This window comes from Nannospalax galili, unplaced genomic scaffold (genome assembly GCF_000622305.1).
Source record: "Nannospalax galili isolate Female #2095 unplaced genomic scaffold, S.galili_v1.0 scaffold888, whole genome shotgun sequence".
NCBI lineage: Eukaryota > Metazoa > Chordata > Mammalia > Rodentia > Spalacidae > Nannospalax > Nannospalax galili.
Genome location: NW_008357921.1, coordinates 645,708 through 668,334, shown reverse-complemented (window position 1 = coordinate 668,334; position 22,627 = coordinate 645,708). Strand labels below are relative to the sequence as shown.

The following is a 22,627-nucleotide window of genomic DNA, read 5'->3' as shown; positions in this document are numbered from 1 at the left end:
AACCCAAATGTCTTAAACAGCTACCCTCTATATTTTAAATTCTAATTCCCTAGTTGACAGATGTCAGAAAGTAGATACCTTTGGCAGAGCAAGCAACTACCTGAACTTAATGCCTTCTTGGCCCAAACGTCAGTTTAGGATGATGTATGTGGTCACAGATGCAATTTCATTCAGCTGGCCCCATGAATTTGCCCAAAGACCCCTGGACATTCCCCTCCATCTCCATTATTTCAAAGCAGTTAAGAGGGGGCTGGAGGGATGGCTCAGTAGTTAAGAACACTGGTTGTTCTTGGAGAAGACCCGGGTTTGAATCCCAGCACCCACATGGTAGCTAACAACTGTCCTTAACTCCAGTCCCAGGGGATCTGACAGCTTCTTCTGACCTCCACAGGCATTGCACAACACGGGTGCACTTACCTACATGCAGGCAATACACGCATACACATAAAACAAAAATAATTTTAAAGGGGGGGGGGCTGGAGAGATGGCTCAGAGGTTAAGAGCACCGACTGCTCCTCCAGAGGACCCAGATTCGATTCCCAGCACCCACGTGGCAGCTAGAAACTGTCCATAATTCCAGTTTCAGGAGATCCGACACCTTCTTTAGACCTCTATGGGCATTACACAACTGGGTGCACTTACACACATGCAGGCAATACACTTAAACACATAAATAAATTATGTATGTGTGGGTTTTTTTTTGGTCTTTTTGAGACAGGGTCTCTCTGTAGCCCCAGCTGTCCTGGAACTCACTATGTAGACCAGGGTGGTCTTGAATTCACAGAGATCCGCCTGCCTCTGCCTCCCAAGTGCTGAGATTAAAGATGTGTGCTACCACGCCTAGCTAAGTTTCACAATTTCTATGTGTGTTTTCCCTTCTTTCCTGGCTCTCAGGGTTCCCAATTACAAGTGATCTGTTTGTCCGTCCTTCCGAATATGCAGATTCTGGTGTGTATACATCAGGGCTTCTCTAGGGAAGTTGGTGACAGTGTCTGCTGCTCACTTGAATCTCGAAGTTCTGGGAGTGGAACCTGGGACAGGGTGTCCATCCCTAGGATCTTTGTTCTCTGAGGAGCATAGTCCCAACCTGCCTCATGGGGCGGATCCCAGCTTTTCCTAGAGCAGTTTATGACAGGATACAGGTGTGGTAGCTATAGGAATTTTGCCTCTAAGAGAGGAAATGGGGAGATAAATTTGAGAAGGAAGCGCTTTAAATGAAGTCAAGCCCAGCATTAGCTCCCCAACATGCTAGATTTCCTCTCCTCTGATGGCCCATGCTAAGCTTCCCATAGGTAAGGTCTGCCATGCACAGCTTTTACTCACTGAACCATCTCCCCATACCCAGAAATGAGTTCTCCCACAGGCACCTGAGCTGGCCACCTTGTTCTGGGCATGGACACTGGTCAGGCACACATCTGGCTGCTGTGACAGTAAACCTTGTTTTCTCTTTCCAGTTGGGGCTTTTCCTACCCAACTGTGAGACCCTAAGAGTGCTTGTCCCACCTCCTGCAGGTGCTTGGTAATATTTTCATGTGACCAGAGGACAAAGCTACCGGTTAGACTGGGGATGAGGACTGTTTCTGGCGAATGCAGAAGCCTTAGGAATCGGGCTCAGGGCTGCCTGGAATTCAGAACAAGGTCCTCAAACCAGCTTTCCTCTCTGCTCCTGCCCTGAGAAGAATATGGGCATGAATGTGCAGGAGTGGAAATGACACTGAACCAAGTGCAGTGTGAGGGGCTAATGGGAAAGCCATGGTTAAACCCCACTGTGGTAGATACTCTAAAAAAATATTTATTTGGGGGGGTTGGAGAAATAGTTCAGTGGCTAAGAGCACTGGCTGGTCTTACAGGGGACCTGGGTTCGATTTCCAGCACCCACATGGCAGCTAACAACCATCCCTAACTTCAGTTCCACAGAATCAGACTCCCTCTTTTGATCTCTGCTGATATTGCATAACACAGGTGCACTTACACACATGCAGGCAGTACACTCATACACATAAAAATAAAATATTTTCTAAAAAATAAAAATAAATTTTTTTAAAAAATAAAAATATCTTTTATGTGTATGAATGTACTGCCTGCATATGTGTAAGTGCACCCATGTCATGCAGTGCCTGCAGAGGTCAAAAGAGAACATCGGGTCCCCTGAAACTGGAGTTATAGATGGTTGTTAACCATCATGTGGGTGCTGGGAATTGAACCCAGGTTCTGTGAAAGAACAGCCATTGCTCTTAACCACCGGGCCATCTCTCTAGCCCCCTGGTACATATTCTTAATAGTGAGTACAGGCTGCTATGGAGACTAGGCAAAGTGTTGAAATTACTCCTGAGGCCCATGTTTAATGAAGGTACCCAAAAAGGGCCTGTATGAGCAGGGCTTTTAAGAAATATGAGGCAGCCTAATAAAGGGAAGGAGAGATGTTTGCACCAGAAGGAATGGTTTGTGTGGAGGCACTGTAGACTATGCAGACAGAGGAAAACTGGAGAGTAAGGCAAGGCACATGGGAGGGGAGAAGTGGTGCCAGAGTGAAGTCATACAGGCCATGCAGAAGCCCCCTCTTGTCACAGTGCTAATGATCAGAGATATGGGGAGCCCCTAAGAGGCTTAAGTGGAGAATGCCTGGTCATCATGAAGAAAGGTGACCTGCCACAAGGAGTTGGAGCAGAGATACCCACCAGCCTAAACCAGAGGGGACTGGGAGAGGAATGGAAAGAAGGGTTAAGAGGCAGACAGCAGTCTGCAGATTGGCAAGGGGGAAGGAGGAAAGAGTTGAGACCAACTGCTGGGCCTAAGGCAAGGGTATAAATAGCAGTGCTGATCACCTGGTAACAGAATGAAGACTAGGTCTTAGAAAGGTGGAGTTTTGTGGGCTGGAGAAATGGCTCAGTAGTTAAGAGCACTGGCTGCTCTTGCAGAGGACCCAGGTTTGATTCCCAGTACTCACAATGTGGCTAACAACAGTCTACTAACTCCAGTTCCAAGGGATCCAATGCCCTCTTCAGACCTCTGCAGGTATTGCATGACACAGGTGCACTTACATGTAGGCAAACCACTCATACATACAATTTAAAACAATTTTTATTTTAAAAAGAATGAAAGATCAAGGGGATAAGGATGTAGCTCAGTTGGTAGAGTACTTGGTATACAGAATGCATATAGCCCTGGGTTCAATCCCTAGTACCGCATAAACCTAAACAAACCTACATGCTGAGTCCAAGGCTAGCCTGGGATACATGAGAACCTTTCTCAAAAAATTAAAGAAAAAAATGAGAAATGAAAGAAAAAAATCAACAGAGATCAAGGTAGATAAGAACTAGTCCTGCTGCGGCAGTGAATAGGCTTGAGAAACTTTGAGCAGAAGTCCTTCCCATAATGCATGGCAGTTACACACTTACAAAGTGGAGGGACAAGTTTTTATTTATGATGTCAGGAGTTTTTTTTTTCTTTTTGGTCTTTTTGAGACAGGGTCTCCCTATAGCCCCAACTGGCCTGGAATTCACTATGTAGACCAAGCTGACCTTGAACTCACAGAGATCCACCTGCCTCTGCCTCCTCAGTGCTAGGATTAAAGGCATGCGCCACCATGCCTGGCTAGAAGTGAGTTTTTTAATGCACACTTGAGCCAGAGGCCAGAAGAGAAGAAGGAAGATCTGCATGTGTTCCATCTGTATAAGTAAAAGGTATCTCATTTTATCATATCTCACTGTACTGGTTCAGCTCTGATCAAGTCACTGGGCTTTACACTATAAACTCAAGTTTGCCTTGGGATATTTAGAAGAATGGTCATAAATGTCAAGAGATCACAAGCTTAAGCCAGTGAGGAATCTAAGTTACCGTGCTTCTGCTAAGACGCAGAGTTTCTTGGGAAGTGCCTTTTTCTCTGCTGAGAGCTACAGTCCCCTTCCAAGTACCAAGAGAGCTGGCATGGGCAGAGTCCACACTCTGATCCAGGCTACGTGGGAGTTCATGCGAAGGATGCTGTTGGAACTCAGAGATTTTGTCCAGTTTTTTCCGAGTTGATTGTACTGTGCTCAATGTCTGATGGCTCTAAAGGAAGATGGCAGAGGGACTGAGGGGAATTAAGGTCAAAACCAGTTGACCACCCCAGGCAGGCTGCTTCAGTCTCCAGAATGGTGAGCCAATGGTGATACACATTGGCAGAGTGAGGCTGAGTCCTTCTCGACTCTCCTGTTTCATGTCACTGTAGAACACAACTGTCAGGGGCTTCCTAGAGATTCTAGGTAAGGTTTTCCATGTGTCATCAGCACACAAGATGTCATGTTAAGAGTGGGAGGGAGCATGTGGTGGCCAGAGGTGGACAGCCTATGTATTCCTCCAAGTTGGGGTCGTCCAAGTCCCCACGATTTGAGTGTCTAGGGTTGTCCCGCTGGTCACTAGGGGGGCCAGTTGTTCTCACACACACACAGTGAGGATCCTTGGCCCCTGGCTTATACAGTTTCCTGGGGACACCAATCCAGTCTCTGTTCACACCTCCACTAAGACAGAAAGAAAGGAGACTTAGAAGCATGAACTTACAAGTCTCTGGGACAAGGAGTAAATACTCTGAGGGCTTCTGAAAAGCAGCCATGCACCCCACTTTGCATCTCAACCACAAGCTCTCCCAACTTCTGCCTTCCCCACACAGTGCCAATGCTACCTTTTCCAGAACGAGGCAGACTCCATGTCCCATTTCCCTGTGCCCTCGGCCCTCCTTGTTCCTTTTCAAGCAGGAGTACAATTTCCCTGAGCTTGTGTTGGTGGCTGGGAGTCTTCCCCACTAGTCTGTGAGCTTCTCTGTTCCTCTTCCCATTACATCACAGTGCTGAGCAGCATCTTGACCTTAGGGCCTGGGGCACTTGGTGGGAGGGGGAAACTGGGTGGGCCTTAGCATTGGGGTAGCTGTAAGCCATGCTGGTTCTGCATGGGTTCAGCTCTGGATGTTGCCAGACTTCAGGCTCAGCATAGCCTTGTAACTTCCCATCTTAGGCAGAAGGACCTAATCCATCTTGGGGTACCATGTTTGGTGTCTGGTAGACTCAGAGGCCTTACAAAAGGAAAGTGAAGTTCATGGAATTGACCCTCATAGAGGCCCCAGTGCTTAGGACCAGATTCACTGGCAGGGAAACTGTCACCCAGTTAGAAACCACTCCACTTTTATCTTAACAATAGGGCTGCTAAGGCACCAAAATGCCTCCCTCCCTCCCCTGTCTGCCATCCATTCCACCAGTGATCCTTACTCTCCACCGGGTCCTTGCCTACAGAGCTCCTCTCTCTCAGAGGCCTACAGGTGAGTAGAAAACAGCATTGGGTTGAGGGTCAAGAATGGGTCTGAAAGGGCTCTGTGGGAAGGCAGGACCTGAGTAACTGAGTCCTGAATGCAAGGGTGTGGTTAATCAGACAGAGGGATCTGGGGGGAGGGGTATGCTCTCAAGAGGAAGAGGCAGTATCTCATTGCACACCTCAGGCTTCTGGCACCTCTCACAATACCAGTGCTCTCTGAGGACATCAGCATCTAGCTTCATGTCCCAGAAGGGCCACCCAAGTCCCAGACCCTCCTCTTGAAGTGGACAGGCCAGGTTCTGATGACACCACAGAAACTGCATCTCTGAAACTAGAAGCCAAGAGAGATGGGGTTTGCTTTCTCGAGCCTTCACCTTGATCCCCCCAAATTAAAGCAGAGGGACTGGGTGATGGGTACAGTGACTACATCTAGAGAAAGTGGTGCCTGTGTTTGGCCTGTCCATTCAGTGGATGGCTCCCTGGGAGAAGGAAGAATTTTCTTTAATGGTTTGAACTCTCACATGTCCACTATAGCCTCATGCATTTGAACACTTAATCCCCACTTGTCAGTACAGTTATGGGAGCTTGTAGTACCTTTGGGGTCTGAATCCTAGCTAGAAGAAGTGAGGTCAGTGGGGCAGGCCATAAAGGTTATATCTGCTTCTGGTCCTAGCCCGAGCTCTGCTTTTCCTGCTACAATCTGAGAAGTGGCAGCTGCACACATCCACTGCCATGGTCAGAGAGCTGCTCTGCCATGCCTTCCCCACTCTTCCCCACTGTGATGGACTGCATCCCCTAAAACCATAAAACAGATGAAGTCCTTCCTCCCTTAAATTGCCTCTGTCAGGTTTTTTTTTTTGGCCTTTTTTGAGACAGGGCCTCCCTGTAGCCTCAGCTGTCCTGGAACATACTATGTAGACCAAGCTGGCCTTGAACTCAGAGATCTGCCTGCCTCTGCCTCCCAAGTGCTGTGACTACAGGCAATGCGCCACTATGCCCAGCCTGTTGGGTATTTTTTTTTTTTTTTTAAATAATAGTGACCACAGCACATGTAAGCTCCTCTAGGTTAGCAGTCAGTTCATGAAATCCCTGAATAATACAGGCAGGGTGGTATAGAAAAATTTGGATTCAGGAGAGGTGAAGGAGCAGAAGGCAAATCTACTTACCTTTTTTGGGAACACCAGAACCGGCTGCCCTTAGTGATGCTCCACTCAGCATTGCATGGTGGGAACTTCTGCTTGTCTTTCTGTTCCTGTTTATTTGCCTCCAAGCCTTTGGTTATCATAGCTTCTATCTTGGTTAGTTCTGCAGTAGGCAGCCCATTATCTCTGTAGAACCTTCCAGTCACCCTTCCTGGGATAACAGGGGAGCTAACATCAGAGTAACAATGGAAATGAGGCATGAGCAGATGCTCAGTTTTATAAGTAGTTGAAAATTGAGCTCTCTTTCCTGAGGGTTTAGAATTTGGACTTCAGGGTTTTACAACAGTCTGCTGGATACTCAATAAGAACTCACACTGAATGACTTTTCCCCCCAAGGGGTGGGGTGGAACTCAGAACCTTGAGCCTGCTAGACAAGTGTTGTATCACTGAGCTATATTTTACCAGCCCTGAAGGGACTTTTTGTATCTTTGATCCTAGCCTCCCTCAACATGCTTCAAACCCCCCAAATAAAAGCATCCCTGATCTAGCTGTAGAGTCTGCCAGTATGGAAATGATCAAATTGTTCTCACCTCCCGATATCAGTTCTCTGAGAAATCACATGTGACACATTTATTGATGATTTGAAGCGCTTGGGGGCACACAGTAGGTATCTAGTAAATGTTAGGTGAATGCATAGCTTATTAGCCCACGTTTGTGAGTCCATGTCAAATTATTTTGCCTTAAAGAATTATAACTAAGTCATTTATTGAACATTTATTAAGTGCCAGGCACTATGAAAACACTTTGCCAACATTTTGTGTGAGTGTGCATGTGTGCGTGTGGCACTATGGCTTTAACCCAGGACCTTTCACAAGTTAGGTAAGTATTCTACCACTATACTATATCCCCAGCCCTTTACCAAAATTTCTAATCCTCAGAGTAAACCTATTTGAAAGAAAAATTTTTCCTGTATTTGTAGGAGAGATTGCAGGATCCTCTACAGCTAGTCAGGGAGACTAGCTCAAAGCCCATGCTTTTCCCTCTACCACTTTCTTCTGTCTCAGTCCTCAGTGAGATAAGTGAGTGGAAACTAGTTTTTGTTAAGATGCTGTCAAAATTTCTAGGCCGGGTGTAGTAGCGCACACATTTAATCCCAGCATTTGGGAGGCAGAGGCAGACAGATCTCTCTGAGTTCAAGGCCAATCTGGTCTACATAGTGAGTTCCAGGACAGCTGGGGCTACAGGGAGAATGTGTCTTGGACCAAAAAAAAAGATGCTGTCACAATTTCTTAACATCTACACTATGGCAGCAGCTACTAAGTGGTTGCAGCCTACAGGCCAGCACAAAAAAAAGGTTCTTTTTAACTTGGACACCATAGCCTGCTGTGCCCAAGTTCTGAGGTGCAAAACAGTCTTCATGGTGTGAACCAAAGTTCCCAGATAAACCTTACATCTTCAAACTGGACTTTCTTCTGCAAGGCTGATTAACGGATAAGAGATTATGGACAGTCTGGAATGTTGCAGGTCCAGAGCCTAACTACCATTTGCTACCATTAGCCCCTAAATAGCCAGTTCTTTGCCCACTTCTGTTTCTGACCTAGCATCCCATGACTAACCAATAAAAACCTTTTGGAATGTGTTAACTTAGCAGACTACCAAATCCCACCAATCAAAAAGCTAAGAATGTCATCAGATAGCATCTGAGACCCATAGTAGAATCCCCTGGCTTTGCTACAACCTATAATGTATCCACCAATGTATTTGAAGTGTCTTGATTTATGACTTTTCTTTGTTATGTTACATGGGGTTTTTCTTTTTTAAAAATATTTATTTTTTATGTGTATGCATGTATTGCCTGCATGTGAGTGAGTACACCTGTGCCATGCAATGCTGCAGAGGTCAGAAGAGGGCTTCAGACAGTTCATAGACGCCATGTGGGTGCTGGGAATTGAACCCGGGTCCTCTGCAAGAGCAGTCTTAACCACTGAGCCATCTCCCCAGGCCTTGTGTTTTTCTATGAAACTGCTTCCACACCAGAACATGGAATTGGGGTAATTTGAATCTATGTTCTGGGCCATGGTCACTCATACTTGGCTCCAGAATAAACTCTCTTATCCCCTTTGAGGTGAGCATTATGCTTGTGTTGACAATGGGAAGCACCTTACCAGGTGAGGGAAGCCCCAGAAAACACTTCTAGGAGGTTTGGTCAAGTAGGAGGTAGTATGGCCCCTTGCCCCCAGCTGTGTGTAGTCAGTCCTCAGGCACTGAGCTGAGCTTAGATTCCAGTGTCACAGTCATTCACCAGGCCCAGGATTTGGCTTATGCTCCCAACTTCCCATATCCATCTATGTCACCTCTGGAGGAACAGTGCATCTTTCCTGACTCCTCTTCACATTCAAATATGCATGTCCTTTCATTCATGGCTAATTAACCAATCTTTTCAGTTCTACCTCTGAAATCTATCCTGATTCTATCTATTCTTGTCAATTTCCACTACCACTGAATCCAAACCACAGATATGACAACAGCCTCCCAATTGGTCTCCGCACAGCTCAAGCTTTCCTAGTTATTTCTCCATGAAGCACCCCCACCTACCCGGACCCCACATCCCCACTCCAGTGCTCAGATCAGAACTAGGGCTTCGTACATGCTAGGTAAGTACTCTGCCACTGAGCTGCATTCCCACCTTACTCCCTTCTTTTCTGACACAGGGCCTCATTAACCTAGAACTTGTGAGAATCCTGCCTCAGTCTGCCAAGTGTTAGGATTGATTAGAGGCTTAGTTTGGGTGCTCTTCTTAAATTTTTTTTTTTTTTATGTGTATGAGTGTTATGCCTGCATATGTATAAGTATGCCCATGTTGTACAATGCCCACAGAGGTCAGAAGAGGGCATCAGATCCTCTGGAACTGGAGTTAGGGATGGTTGTTAGCTGCCATGTGGGTGCTGGGATTCAAACCCAAGTCTTCTGCAAGAACAGCCAGTGCTCTTGACTGCTGAGCCATCTCTCTAGCCCCTGGGTGCTCTTTTTAAACATGAATCATTATCATGCAACTTGTGTGCTTGGTTAAAACTCTAATAGCTTCTCAAAGCACAAAATAAAATACAAACTTATGTAGGCCTGTACGTTCCAAAAGCCATTTGGCTTCTGTTTGCTTATTCAGCCTCTTCTCAAACCACTTGTTCCCCCATTTCCTTTGAACTCCAGCATACTGGTTTCTCCATTCTCTGACCAGGGTGTGCTGATCCCCACCCCTCCCCGAGCCTGCAACACTTCCCAGATCTCATTATGGCCACCTCCTCTCACTACTCACCACTAGCTCTCATTAGTTGCCATCTCCTCCAAGAAGCCTCCCTTGGCCACCTACTCCTGAGGTGCCTCATACCCCCAAGCATGCATTCCATGCTTTTATTCATAGGCCTATGAAGAAGTATCTGCTCAGTTTTCTTGTTTAGAATGTTGTCTCTTCCCCACCTGTGAGGCCTAGCATTCAAAACAGCTTCCTACACAGCACTGGCTATAAATGTTTACTAGATGAATTACTAGATGAATATTTACTAGATGGATAGGACCGTAGTGCCAGGTATATAGCCTTTTGGTAGCTTGACACCAAACTTTTGGGTACAGATGGCTCCATGTTGCATGGGATGAACCTGACTTGGTTTTAGACATGGCATCCAGACAGAGAATAGTAGGAATAGAGACAGACAGAGTTTTAGAAGCTGTGCTATGAGAACAGGCTCACTGACTGGCTCTATAAATGTGTTCTACATCCAAAGCACAACAAAATCTGTCTCCTTTTTCCCCTAAGGCCCAGCTGTGCTGCTGCCATGATGGCTTCCTCACTATGTTCAAGTCACCTTGACATTTACCTTCATCCTCTGATGTCCCTAAAAGAGCCTCACATGGTCTCCATCCCATCACCTAGGTAGGAACTGCAATGAACTTGCTCCTCCTGATCCCCTTCAGGATCAAAATCATAACATCTGTTATAGACGTTCAAATACATGTTATGTAACTAAAATTCTTCTAAGGCCTTTCCAATCATGTGCCCCCCTCAACATTTTACACATTGTTCCAGCAATGAACTGGTTTCCCAAGTACATCAGGAATGCTTCTAGTTTGCTCCCCCAATATCAGTTTGAGGTGTTCTTTATGGCACCTCTTTTTACTCATAGGGCTCCATTCTTATTATTTTTAATTGTTTATGTGCATGAGTGTATTGCCTACATGTATATAAGTATACCCATGTCATGCAGTGCCTGAGGAGGTTAGAAGAGTGCATTGGATCCCCTGGAACTGGAATTATGGATGGTTGATAGCCACCATGTAGGTGCTGGGAACCAAACCCTGGTCCTCTGCAAGAGCAGCCAGTGCTCTTAACCGCTGAGCCATCTCTCCAGCCCCTCTATTGTTACTCTTCTGGTTACTTTCTTGATTAGGTCAGGAACATTTCAGCTATCACTTGGCATCATTGTGGTAGAGGACAGGAAGAAACAAGCTATCTGAAGCACGAATGGACAGAGGTGATCACCGTCCATGACAGACATGGTTGTGACCTCAGGAACGACTGAGGGAAAACAAGAAGAATATGCTGCATGGTGGGATGAAGGCCAACAAGGGATGAGGAGGGGAGGGGAACAGAAAGGAAAGGCACACACTTTAGATCTTATTAAAAAAAAAAAAGCCTTATACAGTTGGATGTGTAGGGAACAGATGCATTAGTAAAAATGACAGAACAGGAAGCTCAAGCAGCAATGATAAAAGCAGATATGCAAAGGCATTAGGGCAGAGAAACAAAAGTCTAAACTTAGACCTGTTCCTGTGGTAAAGGGACTCTGGTATCCCAGGAAGTCAGCAATGTCTATGTGGGTCTCCATGAGAAGTGGGGCTTCAGACAGATGAAATAAAGGACCCCAGCCACCCCAGCTTTCAGTGCCTGGGAAAGACTGTAGTGATCAGTGTTTGTAACAGTGCCTTAGGACACTGTCAGCTGTCTTCCCAATTTAGAGTTCAGTTCCTTCTTGTATCACCAATAAGCAGCATATTCTAGACCCCATACAACTAGCATTAATACATATTTGAGCACCTGGGAGGTGGAGGCAGGAGGTTCAGGAGCTTAATGCTAGCTTGGTCTACATAGAGTTTGAGGCCAGCCTGGGATACACAAAACCCTGCCTGGATGGACGGATGGACGGATGGACGGATGGACGGATGGACGGATGGATGGATGGATGGATGGATCGATCAATGTGTGGTTAGAATAACTTCTACCTCAGAGACAGGTTACTCAGGATGTTTGCTTAATTAGAGAGAAAAATGAAAGGGAACTTTCAGAAATGTAGAATTTAGGCTTTAAGCCTTCCTGGTTATGTGTTGGAGCTACATACCTAGAATACAGAAGACAGAGAACTGCCCCCCTAGAGCTGGCTATTCACTGTAACACAGGTGACCACTGACTTTGGGGACCTAAAGCCAAAGCAAAAGGCTTGGCAATCCTCTCCCAAGATTGTCCCATAAATCCTTCTCTTTCTGGGGCTTACTCCTGAGCTAACAGCAAGAATTCACATGAAAAACTGAGGGCTAGTTTTCATCTTGAGCCCAATACCTAAAGAATCCTGGCCCCCTGGAAAACATCCCAAAATGACCAAGTGAAATCGTTGGAGCTGGCAGAGGACTACATACCAACAAACACATAATTCTTCTCATAGAAGGAAAGCCAATTGTGAAGAATCAGCATCTCAGAGAAGGACAAGCTAGATACATCATCCACAAGGCCAGCTTCAGAGTAGTCTCCTGTCACAAACGCTCTAGATGCATCTCGGCCTGCAGGAAATAAGTTTCCAAATATTTGGTTGTAAATAACTAATATTTTACTAAGTCAAAAATTTGCTTTCTGAAAATTATGCCCTAACAGTCATCCCCAGGGAAATATTACACACACATGCACATGAGAGGGGAGAGGAGAGAGAGAGAGCAAGAGAGAGAGAGCGAGAGAGAGAGAGACTGAGACTCCTGAACCTGTGACATACATACACATATCATCTCTGGCATCTGCCATTTGCTTTCATTTACTTTTAGCAGTCCTGAACACAGCTGATAACTTCGGCTTCCAGCACCTGGTTTCATCACCCCCGGCCCCCCAGCTCCTCATTGTCTACTTATCCCTAGGGATCAATTAGTACCCAAGACTTACTTTTCTTCTTAATAGTTTTGTATGTGTCCACCTGTCTCTTCCTACGACCAGGCACTATCAGGCTGCCATCATCTCTCATGTGATCTACTACAGAGGACTCTGACAGGGTCTCCCACATTCTCTCCTGCTAAACTATTCTCCACGTAACACTTAGACTGATATTTTAAATTCAAAAATCATCATGTCGTTTCCTGCCAAAACAATCCTCAGTGCTTCCCTTTGTCTTATGACAATATCCAAAATCCTTAGTTCAGGAGCAGCTGCCACCAACCCTGCCTGGCCACTTTTTCCATTGTTCACTGTGCTCACCTCTCTCCTCCCCACTAACTGTTAGAGGCTCTGTAAAACTGTTACTTTTTCCTTTTAAAACATATCACAACCAAAGGCAAATAATAAATTGGATTTTTTTCAAAATTTAAAACTTGTGTATATCACAAGACATGATCAAGAAAGTGAAAAGACAACCTCTAGAATGGCAGAAAATATTTGAAAAGTATGTATCTGATATAGGTTTTGTATCTCAAGTATATAAAGAATTTTTAGCTGGGCATGGTGGCACACACCTTTAATCCCAGCACTTGGGAGGCAGAGGCAGGTGGATCTCTGTGTTATTTTGATATATCACAGTGAAAGATTTATCGTCCTCTTTTTTTTTTTTTTTTTTTTTTTTTTTTTAAAAAAAAAAAAAAAAAAAAAAAAAAAAAAAGGACAAAGAACTTGAATAGATGAATTTCCAAAGAAGATATACAAATGGACATTGGGTACATGAAAAAAATGCTCAGTACCATTAATTCCATTAGGCATTAGCAAAGAGTAAATAACCAAGACCACAATGACACAGCACTTTAAACCCACTAGGAGGGCTACGATACAAAAGGCATTAAGAACCAGGAATGGTGGCTCAGTCCTATAATTCCAGCACTTGGGATGCTGAGGCAGGAGGACTGCTGTGTGTTTAAGGTCAATCTGGGCTACACAGTGAGACTTTGTCTCCTAAAAAAGGGGGTGGGCGCCAGGTGTGGTGGCGCACGCCTTTAATCCCAGCACTTGGGAGGCAGAGGCAGGCAGGCGGATCTTTGTGAGTTCGAGGCCAGCCTGGTCTACATAGTAAGTTCCAGGACAGCTGGGGCTACCAGGAGACCCTGCTTCAAAAAAAAAAAGGAGGGGCAAGGAGGACTGAGGATATAGTTCAGTGATAAAAACACTTGCCTAGCATGTCCAGTTGTTCTGGGTTCAATGCTAGCACCAGCAAAAACAACAAGTTCACAAGTTTTGGTGAGGATGTGTGGTGAAACTGAAACAAATACATTCCTGGTGGGAATATAGAATGATACAGGGACTTTAGGGAACAACTTGCCATTTCCCCAAAGTTAAACAATTACCATGTGATCCAGTAAATCTACATGTAGATATATACTAAGAATTGACAGCATATGTTCACACAAAACTTACTTATGTTCATAGCAGCAGTATCTCTAAGAGGTGAAAAGTAGGCCAGCAAGATGGCTTAGCAGAGAAAAGTGCTTGCTGCACAATACTGGCAATCTGAGTTTGATTCCTGGAATCTATGTAAAAAAGCTGGATGCGATGGTGAGTGAGCATCAGTTATCTCAGCACACTATGCTAAGATAGGAGGCAGAAACAGGAGAATTGTCTATAAGCCTGCAGGTTAGCTAGCCTGGAGTACAAAGCTAGGCAGAAACAAGAACAAGGTGGAAGGAGAGAACCAACTCCCAAAAGTTGTCCTCTGATCTCTGCCCGTGCTGCCATACACATGTACCTACACTCATATATACTCATACACACACACACTCAAAATTTTAAAAGTGGAAATAGCCAAAAGCCCATCTACAGATAAATAGAATGTAGTATTTACATATGCTATATTATTTGGTCATAAAAAGAATAAAGTATGGCTACTTGCTGACACTATTCATGAACCTTGAAAACTTTATGCTGAATAAAAGCCAGACTAAAAAGGCTAGGTGTGTGATTCTATTAACATGAAATGCTCAGTAGTCACAAATAAAAACAGGAAGTAAAGAGGCATTGCCAGGGGCTCAGAGGAGGAGGGAGGTGGGAGGGATTGCTAATGGATAGTTTCCTTTTGGGATTATCAAAATGTTCTGGAATTAGATAGTGGTAATGTTTGCTAAATTTCTAACTATATGTACATATATATAAAAACACATGTAAACGTCCAAATATAAGATTTCTTTAGGCCATGTGTAGTGGCACAAGTCTTTAATCTCAGTACTCAAGAGGCAGAAGCAGACAGATCTCTGTGAGCTCAAGGCCAGCCTGATCTACACTGTGAGTTCTACATAGGCCCTATCTCAAAAAAAGGGTGAGGCAGGGGTTTGGAGAGATGGTTCAGCGATTAAGAGCATTTGTTGCTCTTGCAGAGGACCCAGGTTAGGTTCACAGCAGTGGCATGGCTGCTCCATCACCCTCTTCTGGCATCTGTGGGCACTGTGCCATACATGCAGGCAAAACACTTAAACACATAAAATAAAAATAAACCTTAAAAATATTTTCTGTGAATGATACCCCAGTAAAAATAAACATTGACTGAAAAAGCAAACACATCTGCTTCCCTAACAGACTATGTGGGCAGTGGGGAAGAGCATGTCAAAGACACCTTAGATTCCTCAGTCAGCACCTGACATAGGAATCCATGGTAGTGGTCAAATATTGAATATAAACCAATATAAACTGAGGTCAAATATTGAATATACAGAACTCAGCAGACATTAAAGCAGATTGTAAAGGATCATTCCAGAAATGGAAGTGTCTGTGCCCACGCTTATGCATGCATCCATGACAGCTTGATCAGCCATCAGTGGAACAGTGTACTAAAATGCCACCAAGTGACATCATTCCAGTCTGGCTCTGTTTCTAACTCAATGTGACCCTGGGCAGGTCCGTTTGCTCTTGGACTGTTTGAAAAGATTGGAGAGAAGGAAGTGATTTGTATTTAAATGCAGCTTAATAATTCCCCAGAGACAACACCATGCAGACAGAGCTAAATTTTATATCAACCTAGTCACTAGCCTTGGGCTTGGCCTGCATATTTCTTCCCTTAAAACAGGGAGGTAGTCTCTTTGGCTAGTAAAGCAACATCTTTAAAATTATTTGGCTGATGGCTCTGGCCCATCTCCTGTGAACTTTAGTCAAATACATTCTTCAATCCCCTCAGTCTTTTTTTTTTTTTTTTTTTTTTTAAGGGGCAGGAGGCCAGGCGTGGTGGTCCACGCCTTTGATCCCAGCACTCCGGAGGCAAAGGCAGGCAGATCTCTGTGAGTTCAAGGCCAGCCTGGTCTACATAGTGAGTTCCAGGACAGCTGGGGCTACAGGGAGACCCTGTCTCAAAAAGGGGGGGGGGCAAGACAGTAAGTAGTTAATTTGACAAATGTTCTTAAGAGGACTAACACGCAATTTTATTCTGATTTGTTTCCGCTTGGTTTTGAGTCAGGGTCTTGCTATGTTGCCCAAATGGCCACAAATTCCTGGCTCAAGGAACCTCAACCACTCCCAACAGCTGGACTTCAGGAACAGATCACCACTTCCCACTTACTGTATTAAAAGGACTTATAAATGTGATTTGCTTCCCTGTGCTCTAACGTCACACTCACTTCCTTTTCATTTTCTTTTAAGAAAAGCAGACAAGCACATCTATTAGAACCCCCAAACGAATTCAATACGATTTTACGGGAAACGGGGTGGGAGGACAAAAAGTTATTTCAGATCAGAGCCTAAAGTGACTGGAATTAGGGCAGCTGTTGAGAGCAGAGGGACTTTTGAATTATAAAGGGTAGCTAATAAGACACACGTTTCTCGAACATCACACACAGCGGTTGAGAGAGAGGGTGCGGGTGCACAACTGGCACAGTCGCGCTTGAGCTGGAGACCAGGACTGTGCAGCCGCGTCCTCCCCGCCTCAGTAGTCTGAGGAATGTGCGATAGCGGGACGCAGAATGAACTAAAGAACGAAAGAACGGCGCGTGCCACAGGAAAAGATGTGCGGGTCTCGCTGATACCTGCGAAGCCGCTATAGTGTGCCCCAGGCTCGTAGTGCCTCCGGCCAGAGGACACATCGTAGACACGGCCGAGCACTGCCAAGTAGAGGCCCGGATCCCCTGGGCCGCCGCGGTAGCGTGCCAGATCCTCGGGTACGAAAAGGCGAAAGCCAGCGCGAGAACCCCACCAGTCGGCCAGCCACACGGTTACCGCCGCCGCCGCCGCCACGGCCAGGCTCAGCACCAGGCCACGACCGCACGGCCTCAGCATCCGCACGGCCTCAGCACCTACACAGTCGCACCCAAGCCGCGCATCAGAAGTTGCCGGCCCTGAAGCCACAACTAAGAGGGCGGAGACGCCGGCCGTGACGTCATCAGCGCGACTCTCACACTCAAAAGCCTTGGAGAAAAGTTCACACTTCGGCTCCGACTCTTTCTCATACTTTTCGTGCCTGCCTTGAGAAAGGGAAGCGATGCAGAGAAAATGGAACAGTAGTGAAAAACCTTCTCTGCTTTCAGGCTATCCGCCCTCAACAAAGATGGCGGCAAAGGCGGCTACGACCTGACATAGACGTCATGATAGGCTTGCTCTTGGAAATCCGGGTTCCACCCTTCGTTCCGGGTGTGCTCGGTCAGCTAGCTGTCGTGAGCTGGTAGTGTCCGCTTGACGGTACCGTTGCGACATCAGTCCTCGCTTGACTGCCAGGAAGCCGGAAGCCGCCGCTGCCGCCGCCGTCGTTCCCTCCCCGTCCCCGCCTGCGGGGAGCTGTCGGAGGTTGACAGGTCGTGGTAGGGAGGCGGCGGCGGCAGCACCTCAGAGCACCCAAGACGGAGGCCCCATGGGGAACGCTCCGAGTAACAGCAGCGAAGACGAGGCGGCAGCAGCCGGGGCTGAAGGCTGGGGCCCACACCAGGATTGGGCCGCCGACTCGGGCACGAACCCAGGCCCCGGCCCTGCGGCCGCGACGCTGCCGTCCGCCGCTGCGCTGCTGGAACCCGCTCGGCTGCGGGAGGCAGCGGCTGCCTTGCGGCCGGCACCACCCTGCGAGTCCCTGGTGTCGAGGCACCACGGCGCGCTATTGCGCTGGCTGGAAGAGCGGCTGGGCCGCGGTGAAGAGGCTGTCACTCTGGAGCAGTTCCGGGAGTTGCTGGAGGCTCGCGGCGCTGGCTGCTCTGGCGAGCAGTTCGAGGAGGTCAGGGCCAGGTGGCGACTGCGGGGCGGGGGCTGGGCGATCGCCCCTAAGGACGTGAAGAGGTGGGCGGTTGCTTTGCTGACTCTAGGCCGGAACCCGTTGGTCCGCAGGTTCTTAGAATGGAGGCCTGGGATTGCCCGGACTCATTCGGGATGCATCACTTCCGAGTTTTGATACGTCTCTAACATTTATAGGGGTGTGGAAAGTCTCGACTAGGCTGTCCTTGCTCTGAAGAGAGAAACAAGCCAAAAAGTCTCTGCATGTGGTTGGTGGGCATTTGTGCAGTTGTCAGACACTGGCTTAGCTGCTCTTTGGAACTTCCTTAGGAAGGTATAATAACGTACGAGAAAGGATGTGCAGGGATCAAGGGAGTGGCAGTGAAAACCATTCTGTTTTACTGGCCTGTGCATGATTTTGCAGAGAACCTTCAGAATCCAGTGTGGAAGGAGGGTAACCTATACTGAACTGAAAAGACTCTATGAGCCATTCTCATTTATATAAAGTACTAGTTTTCCAAAGTACACACTTGATTTTAGAACTTTAAAGAACCTGTTCCAGACTCATTTAAATCTTTATAGGACCTAAAGTTGATAGGTAAGTATCAGATTTCTGGTAATTATATAGTTTTCCCTCATATCTGTACTGAACACGTTGTCTTAGAGTTAGAAAAAGACTGACCCAGAATTACCTAGTAAATCATTTTGCTTTCAAAACACAGATCACACAGATCTCTTGATATTTTTTTTCATGCCCCTACTACCCAGCTTCCAGAGGTTTTATTTCAATTCCACAACATTAGGACAAAAAGGTGTTTAACTTGTAAAAATGAGTAAATTATGTAAAACCATCAGTCAGTGAATCGTTAGTGCATAAAGCAAGAAACCAACATGTACATCATTAAAAAGTTCTATTTATTCTAAACCAGAGACTTTTGAAATATTTCAAGGATGGCCTGCACATGAGACTAGTCAGATAATTTAGTTAGTATGTTTCATATGTTTTCCTCTTAAGATACCTGTAATGCATTCTGACTCTCAAAAATTTTTGTCATACTGGGTGTGGTGGTGCAAGCTTATAATACCAGCACTTGTAAAGTGGAGGCAGGTAGCTCAGTTCAAGGTCATCTTTGGCTATATAGTGAGTTTGAAGAAAGTGTAGGCTACATGAAAAGATACTGTCTCAAAAGCTCAAAAACATATATGTATGTATACATATATACATATGTTTTAAGCACATATATGCGTATCAGTCATGTTAGAGGTCTCCATTAAAATAAAATTCTATAGCTGTTCATGGTGAGCACATACATGTGATTATAATTACTTGAGAGGCTAAGGCAGGAATGTCTTGAGATCAAGGCCAGTCTGGGTTATATAGCAAGATCCTGACTCAAAAAGAAGTTCTAGAATATTCATACTTTCATTCTGGTACCTACATGTATTAAGAGAATATGAAGCCTTGGTGGGAAGAACTATGCATATTTGCTCAAGCTGGCACTTTTCGGATTTGTCTTAAGGCAAATGGAGAGAAACAGTTTCAGTTTTTACACTGTGAGAGTGTTTGACAGGAACAGAATTATCCATGGGGTTTATAGCCTATAATACAAGGCCAAGAAATCCTCAGAGCAGGGTCCAGAAAAATCCCTCAAAGTTTGTGTAATTATTCATTTATTCAGGACCTAACTGCACACCAGCCCAATGGATGACAGTTCACCAATCAGATTCTTGCTTTTAAAGAGTTTGTAGTGTGGTAGGAAAGATAGCTATTAGCCAGTAATTAAAGGTGTGGTCACTGTTATCCAAGAGAAAGCATAAAATTAAATAGCAAGTGTATTTAACCTCACCTAAGGACTCAAGAGGGACTAACAAAACATTTCAGTGGAGATTTGAAAGGTGTAAGAAGACAAGCAACAGGTAATTACATCTACAAAAGTCCACCAAATGAGGAATCTGGTAGTACAGAATGGTGTATTAGGTTGGAAAAAGCTGCTTAGAGGGGCTGGAGAGATGGCTCAGTGGTTAAGAGTTTGTGCTGTTGTTTTAGAGGATTGGAGTTCAGTTCCTAGCATCCATGTTGGGCAACTCACAACTGGCTGTAACTCCAACACCAGGGGATCCAGTGCCCTCTTCTGGCCTCTGAGGGTACTCACACACACGCACATACCCACACAGGTAGGTAGGTAGGTAGGTAGGTAGGTAGGTAGGTAGGTAGAGAGATAGATAGATCTTCATTTCAAGGCCTTATATTTAGTTAAAAATCAAGCTTTAATTACTGAGGAAGAGGAGTGCAAACACTGGGTTACAGTTTTGACTAGATAGAGGATGCAGGAGAAAGATGAGGCCAAAGAAGAGAAGGGACCAGCATAGAAGGGACCAGCATTCGAGCCCTTTGAATTTGGAAATTGGGGGTGTGTTGCTTTAATTTTTTTGTTTTTTTTCAGACAGGGTCTCCGTGTTGCCCCAGCTGGCCTGGAACTTGCTTTGTAGACCAAGCTGACTTGATCTCACAGAGATCTCCATGCCCCTGCCTGCCGAGTGCTGAGATTAAAGGTGTGCACCCCCACTCCCAGCCCAAAATTGGAGTTTTAAAAACACAAGTTGGACATGATGTTTCTGACTGCCTTGCAGAGAATGAAAGGAAAAGGGCCAGAGTCGATCCAAAGAGATGAGAGAAGGGCATGCTGTCATAGAGATTTGGTGGCCTGACTAGGATGGTAGCAGTGAAATAACATGAAGTACACAGCTGTGGAAGCAGTTTAGAAGGTAGCATGCACACTTCTTGAAGACATACCTGGTATGGGCAGAATAGAAGGAAAAGAAATCAAAGATAGCTCCTATATTACTGACTTGACTAATTGGAAAGATGGTTGTGCTGTTTTATTAAGAAAGGAAGCATTTGGAGGTCAGATCTGGAGCAGGAAGATGAGTCTAGTTTTAGCTGTGCTAAGTAGAGATGTCTCTTTGCCTGGGCCTGTGGGTCTGGAACTTAGAGAAGGCTATGTACTGTGTAGTCATCTACTTGCACATTGGGTGGGGACTTAGGAGCAACCAGAAAATAGCCGTATTGTTTCTGCATATTCAGATGGGGTTTTTGTTTTGACCAAGATTAAAAAGATTATGCTCGCTGCGTGTGGTGGCGCACGCCTATAATCCCAGCACTTGGGAGGCAGAGGCAGGTGGATCTCTGTGAGTTCGAGACCAGCCTGGTCTACATAGTGAGTCCCAGGACAGCTGGGGCTACAGGAAAACCCTGTCTCAAAAAGACCAAAAAAAAAAAAAAGATTATGCTCAGTTGGGCATGGTGGTGCACGCCTTTAATCCCAGCATTTGGGAGGCAAAGGCAGGCAGATCTCTGTGAGTTCAAGGCCAGCCTGGTCTATATAGTGAGTTCCAGGACAGCTGGGGCTACAGGGAGACCCTGTCTCAAAAAGACCAAAAAAAAAAAAAAAAAAAAATTATGCTCAGTAAGAACTTGAGTCTTTCAGATGTGGGTCATACATTATCTAACATAGTCAAATCCTAGAGGCCATTCGCCTTCTGTAACTAAAGAACCACATGGGAATAGAAAGTTGTGAATAGCTGTGCCTTCTAATTAAGAAACTCAAAATCATAGAATCACATATATGATAAAAATGAACATTAAGGTACCCTCAACTCAGCACTAAGAACTGATGATTTAAAATGTTAGATATTGCTATTTTAGTTGTGTAAAAATCCCTGTGGCGATCTAGAGCTGTCATGGGGTCCTAAGAATCTGTACATCGAACTCCCAAAGGGCACACTGGAAAGTCATTCTTCACAATTGTACCATTATCTTACCCCCCTCTTTATAACATGTTCACATATATGGTATCTGATGACTGACCAGTCTACTCTGTCAGGCAGGTGGATGAAAGCAGCCACCAGACTGAGTAGGAAACTTGAGGACCAAACTGAGAACCCAGCAAGATTCAGTGACTCACCTAAGATAAGAAATTCAGTTTGGGACTAGGTGTGGTGCTTCACGCTTGTTATCCCTCACTTGAGAAGTTGAAGCAGAATTGCTGCAAGTTTGAGGCCAGCCTGGGTTAGATTGGGAGCCTGTCATGAGAACTTGTTTGGACGTTCTAGCAAGGGAGCTCAGCTACTTCAGTCCTCTTCCCCGAGGGAAAATCATCCTCTTTGAGTATACAGCTCCTAGAGTGACACATACGGAGCCAGCCAGATCAGCTGAATCCACCCTGGTGTTCAGTAGGATGACAGATATCACAGCCAGATCACCCTCCCACATAAGACCCTATCTAAAAAAATGTTAAAAATTCAGTTTCAGCACTAACTCTCAAATATGGGCCTTCTGACCCCAGAATCACTTCCCTTTCCTCGTAAGAAGCTGGTTCTCTGTAATTCTTCAGTCTCAAGAGTAGATAATAAAATCCTTATTTTTTCCTCATGTTACAGGAGGCCAGACTGTTACAATCAAAATTAGAGAAAAAAAAATCAAATATTTTTCTTGAAGTCTATTTACCATTTTCAGATTTGGATGGAGGAATTGGGGCTTGGGTTGATGACCAAAATTTGGTGACCTTCACTGGTTAGTTGAAAAGGGCAGTTCTAGCTCAAAGTGAAGCCAACCAAGGTTTAAAAATGGAATGGCAGGGGCTGGAGAGATGGCTCAGTGGTTAAGAGCACTGACTGCGCTTGCAGAGGATCCAGGTTTGATTCCCAGCACCCACATGGCACCTAACAACTGTCCATAATTCCAGTTCCTGGCAATCCGATACCACCTTCTGACCTTCACAGGCACTGCACAACGTGG

General features: G+C 45.5%; 2 protein-coding genes across 5 annotated transcripts in view; one reads left to right on the top strand and one right to left on the bottom strand.

The window, feature by feature from the left end:
• Positions 1-3,370: 3,370 nt before the first annotated feature.
• Positions 3,371-17,093, bottom strand: LOC103751992 (neuferricin). 2 transcript variants are annotated; one of them, XR_003847405.1, is made up of 5 exons: positions 16,662-17,093; positions 12,111-12,251; positions 6,450-6,636; positions 4,661-5,047; positions 4,295-4,499 (listed from the first exon to the last, which is right to left on the bottom strand). XR_003847405.1 is itself a non-coding variant. In XM_008855632.3 (4 exons), the coding sequence occupies exons 1-4, from the start codon at positions 16,909-16,911 to the stop codon at positions 4,280-4,282; spliced, it is 798 nt and encodes a 265-aa protein (XP_008853854.1). In that variant the 5' UTR covers positions 16,912-17,093; the 3' UTR covers positions 3,371-4,279. The 2 variants fall into 2 exon arrangements, 1 of the variants encoding a protein (XP_008853854.1); XM_008855632.3 differs by lacking the exon at positions 4,661-5,047 and having other exon boundaries at positions 3,371-4,499.
• A 191-nt stretch (positions 17,094-17,284) lies between these two features.
• Positions 17,285-22,627, top strand: part of Zzef1 (zinc finger ZZ-type and EF-hand domain containing 1) — a 165,687-nt gene continuing 160,344 nt past the window's right edge. The window contains exon 1 of one of the 3 annotated variants that reach the window (XM_029557454.1): positions 17,285-17,833. In XM_029557454.1, coding sequence (XP_029413314.1) covers positions 17,480-17,833 — 354 coding nt within the window. In that variant the 5' untranslated portion in view covers positions 17,285-17,479. The remainder of the gene's footprint in view (positions 17,834-22,627) is intronic. The other 2 variants (XM_008855631.3, XR_001872100.2) reach the window with 2 other exon arrangements.

Excerpts from the sequence above, each read along its gene's own strand:
- LOC103751992 (XM_008855632.3), bottom strand. The coding sequence starts at position 16,911 with ATGCTGAGGCCGTGCGGTCGTGGCCTGGTGCTGAGCCTGGCCGTGGCG. Across the intron at positions 6,637-12,110 it reads GAAGAATTATGTGTTTGTTG|GAAGGGTGACTGGAAGGTTC; the intron begins GTATGTAGTCCT and ends CTGTTATCCCAG. Across the intron at positions 4,500-6,449 it reads TTCTGGTGTTCCCAAAAAAG|TGGAGGTGTGAACAGAGACT; the intron begins GTAAGTAGATTT and ends TTTCTGTCTTAG.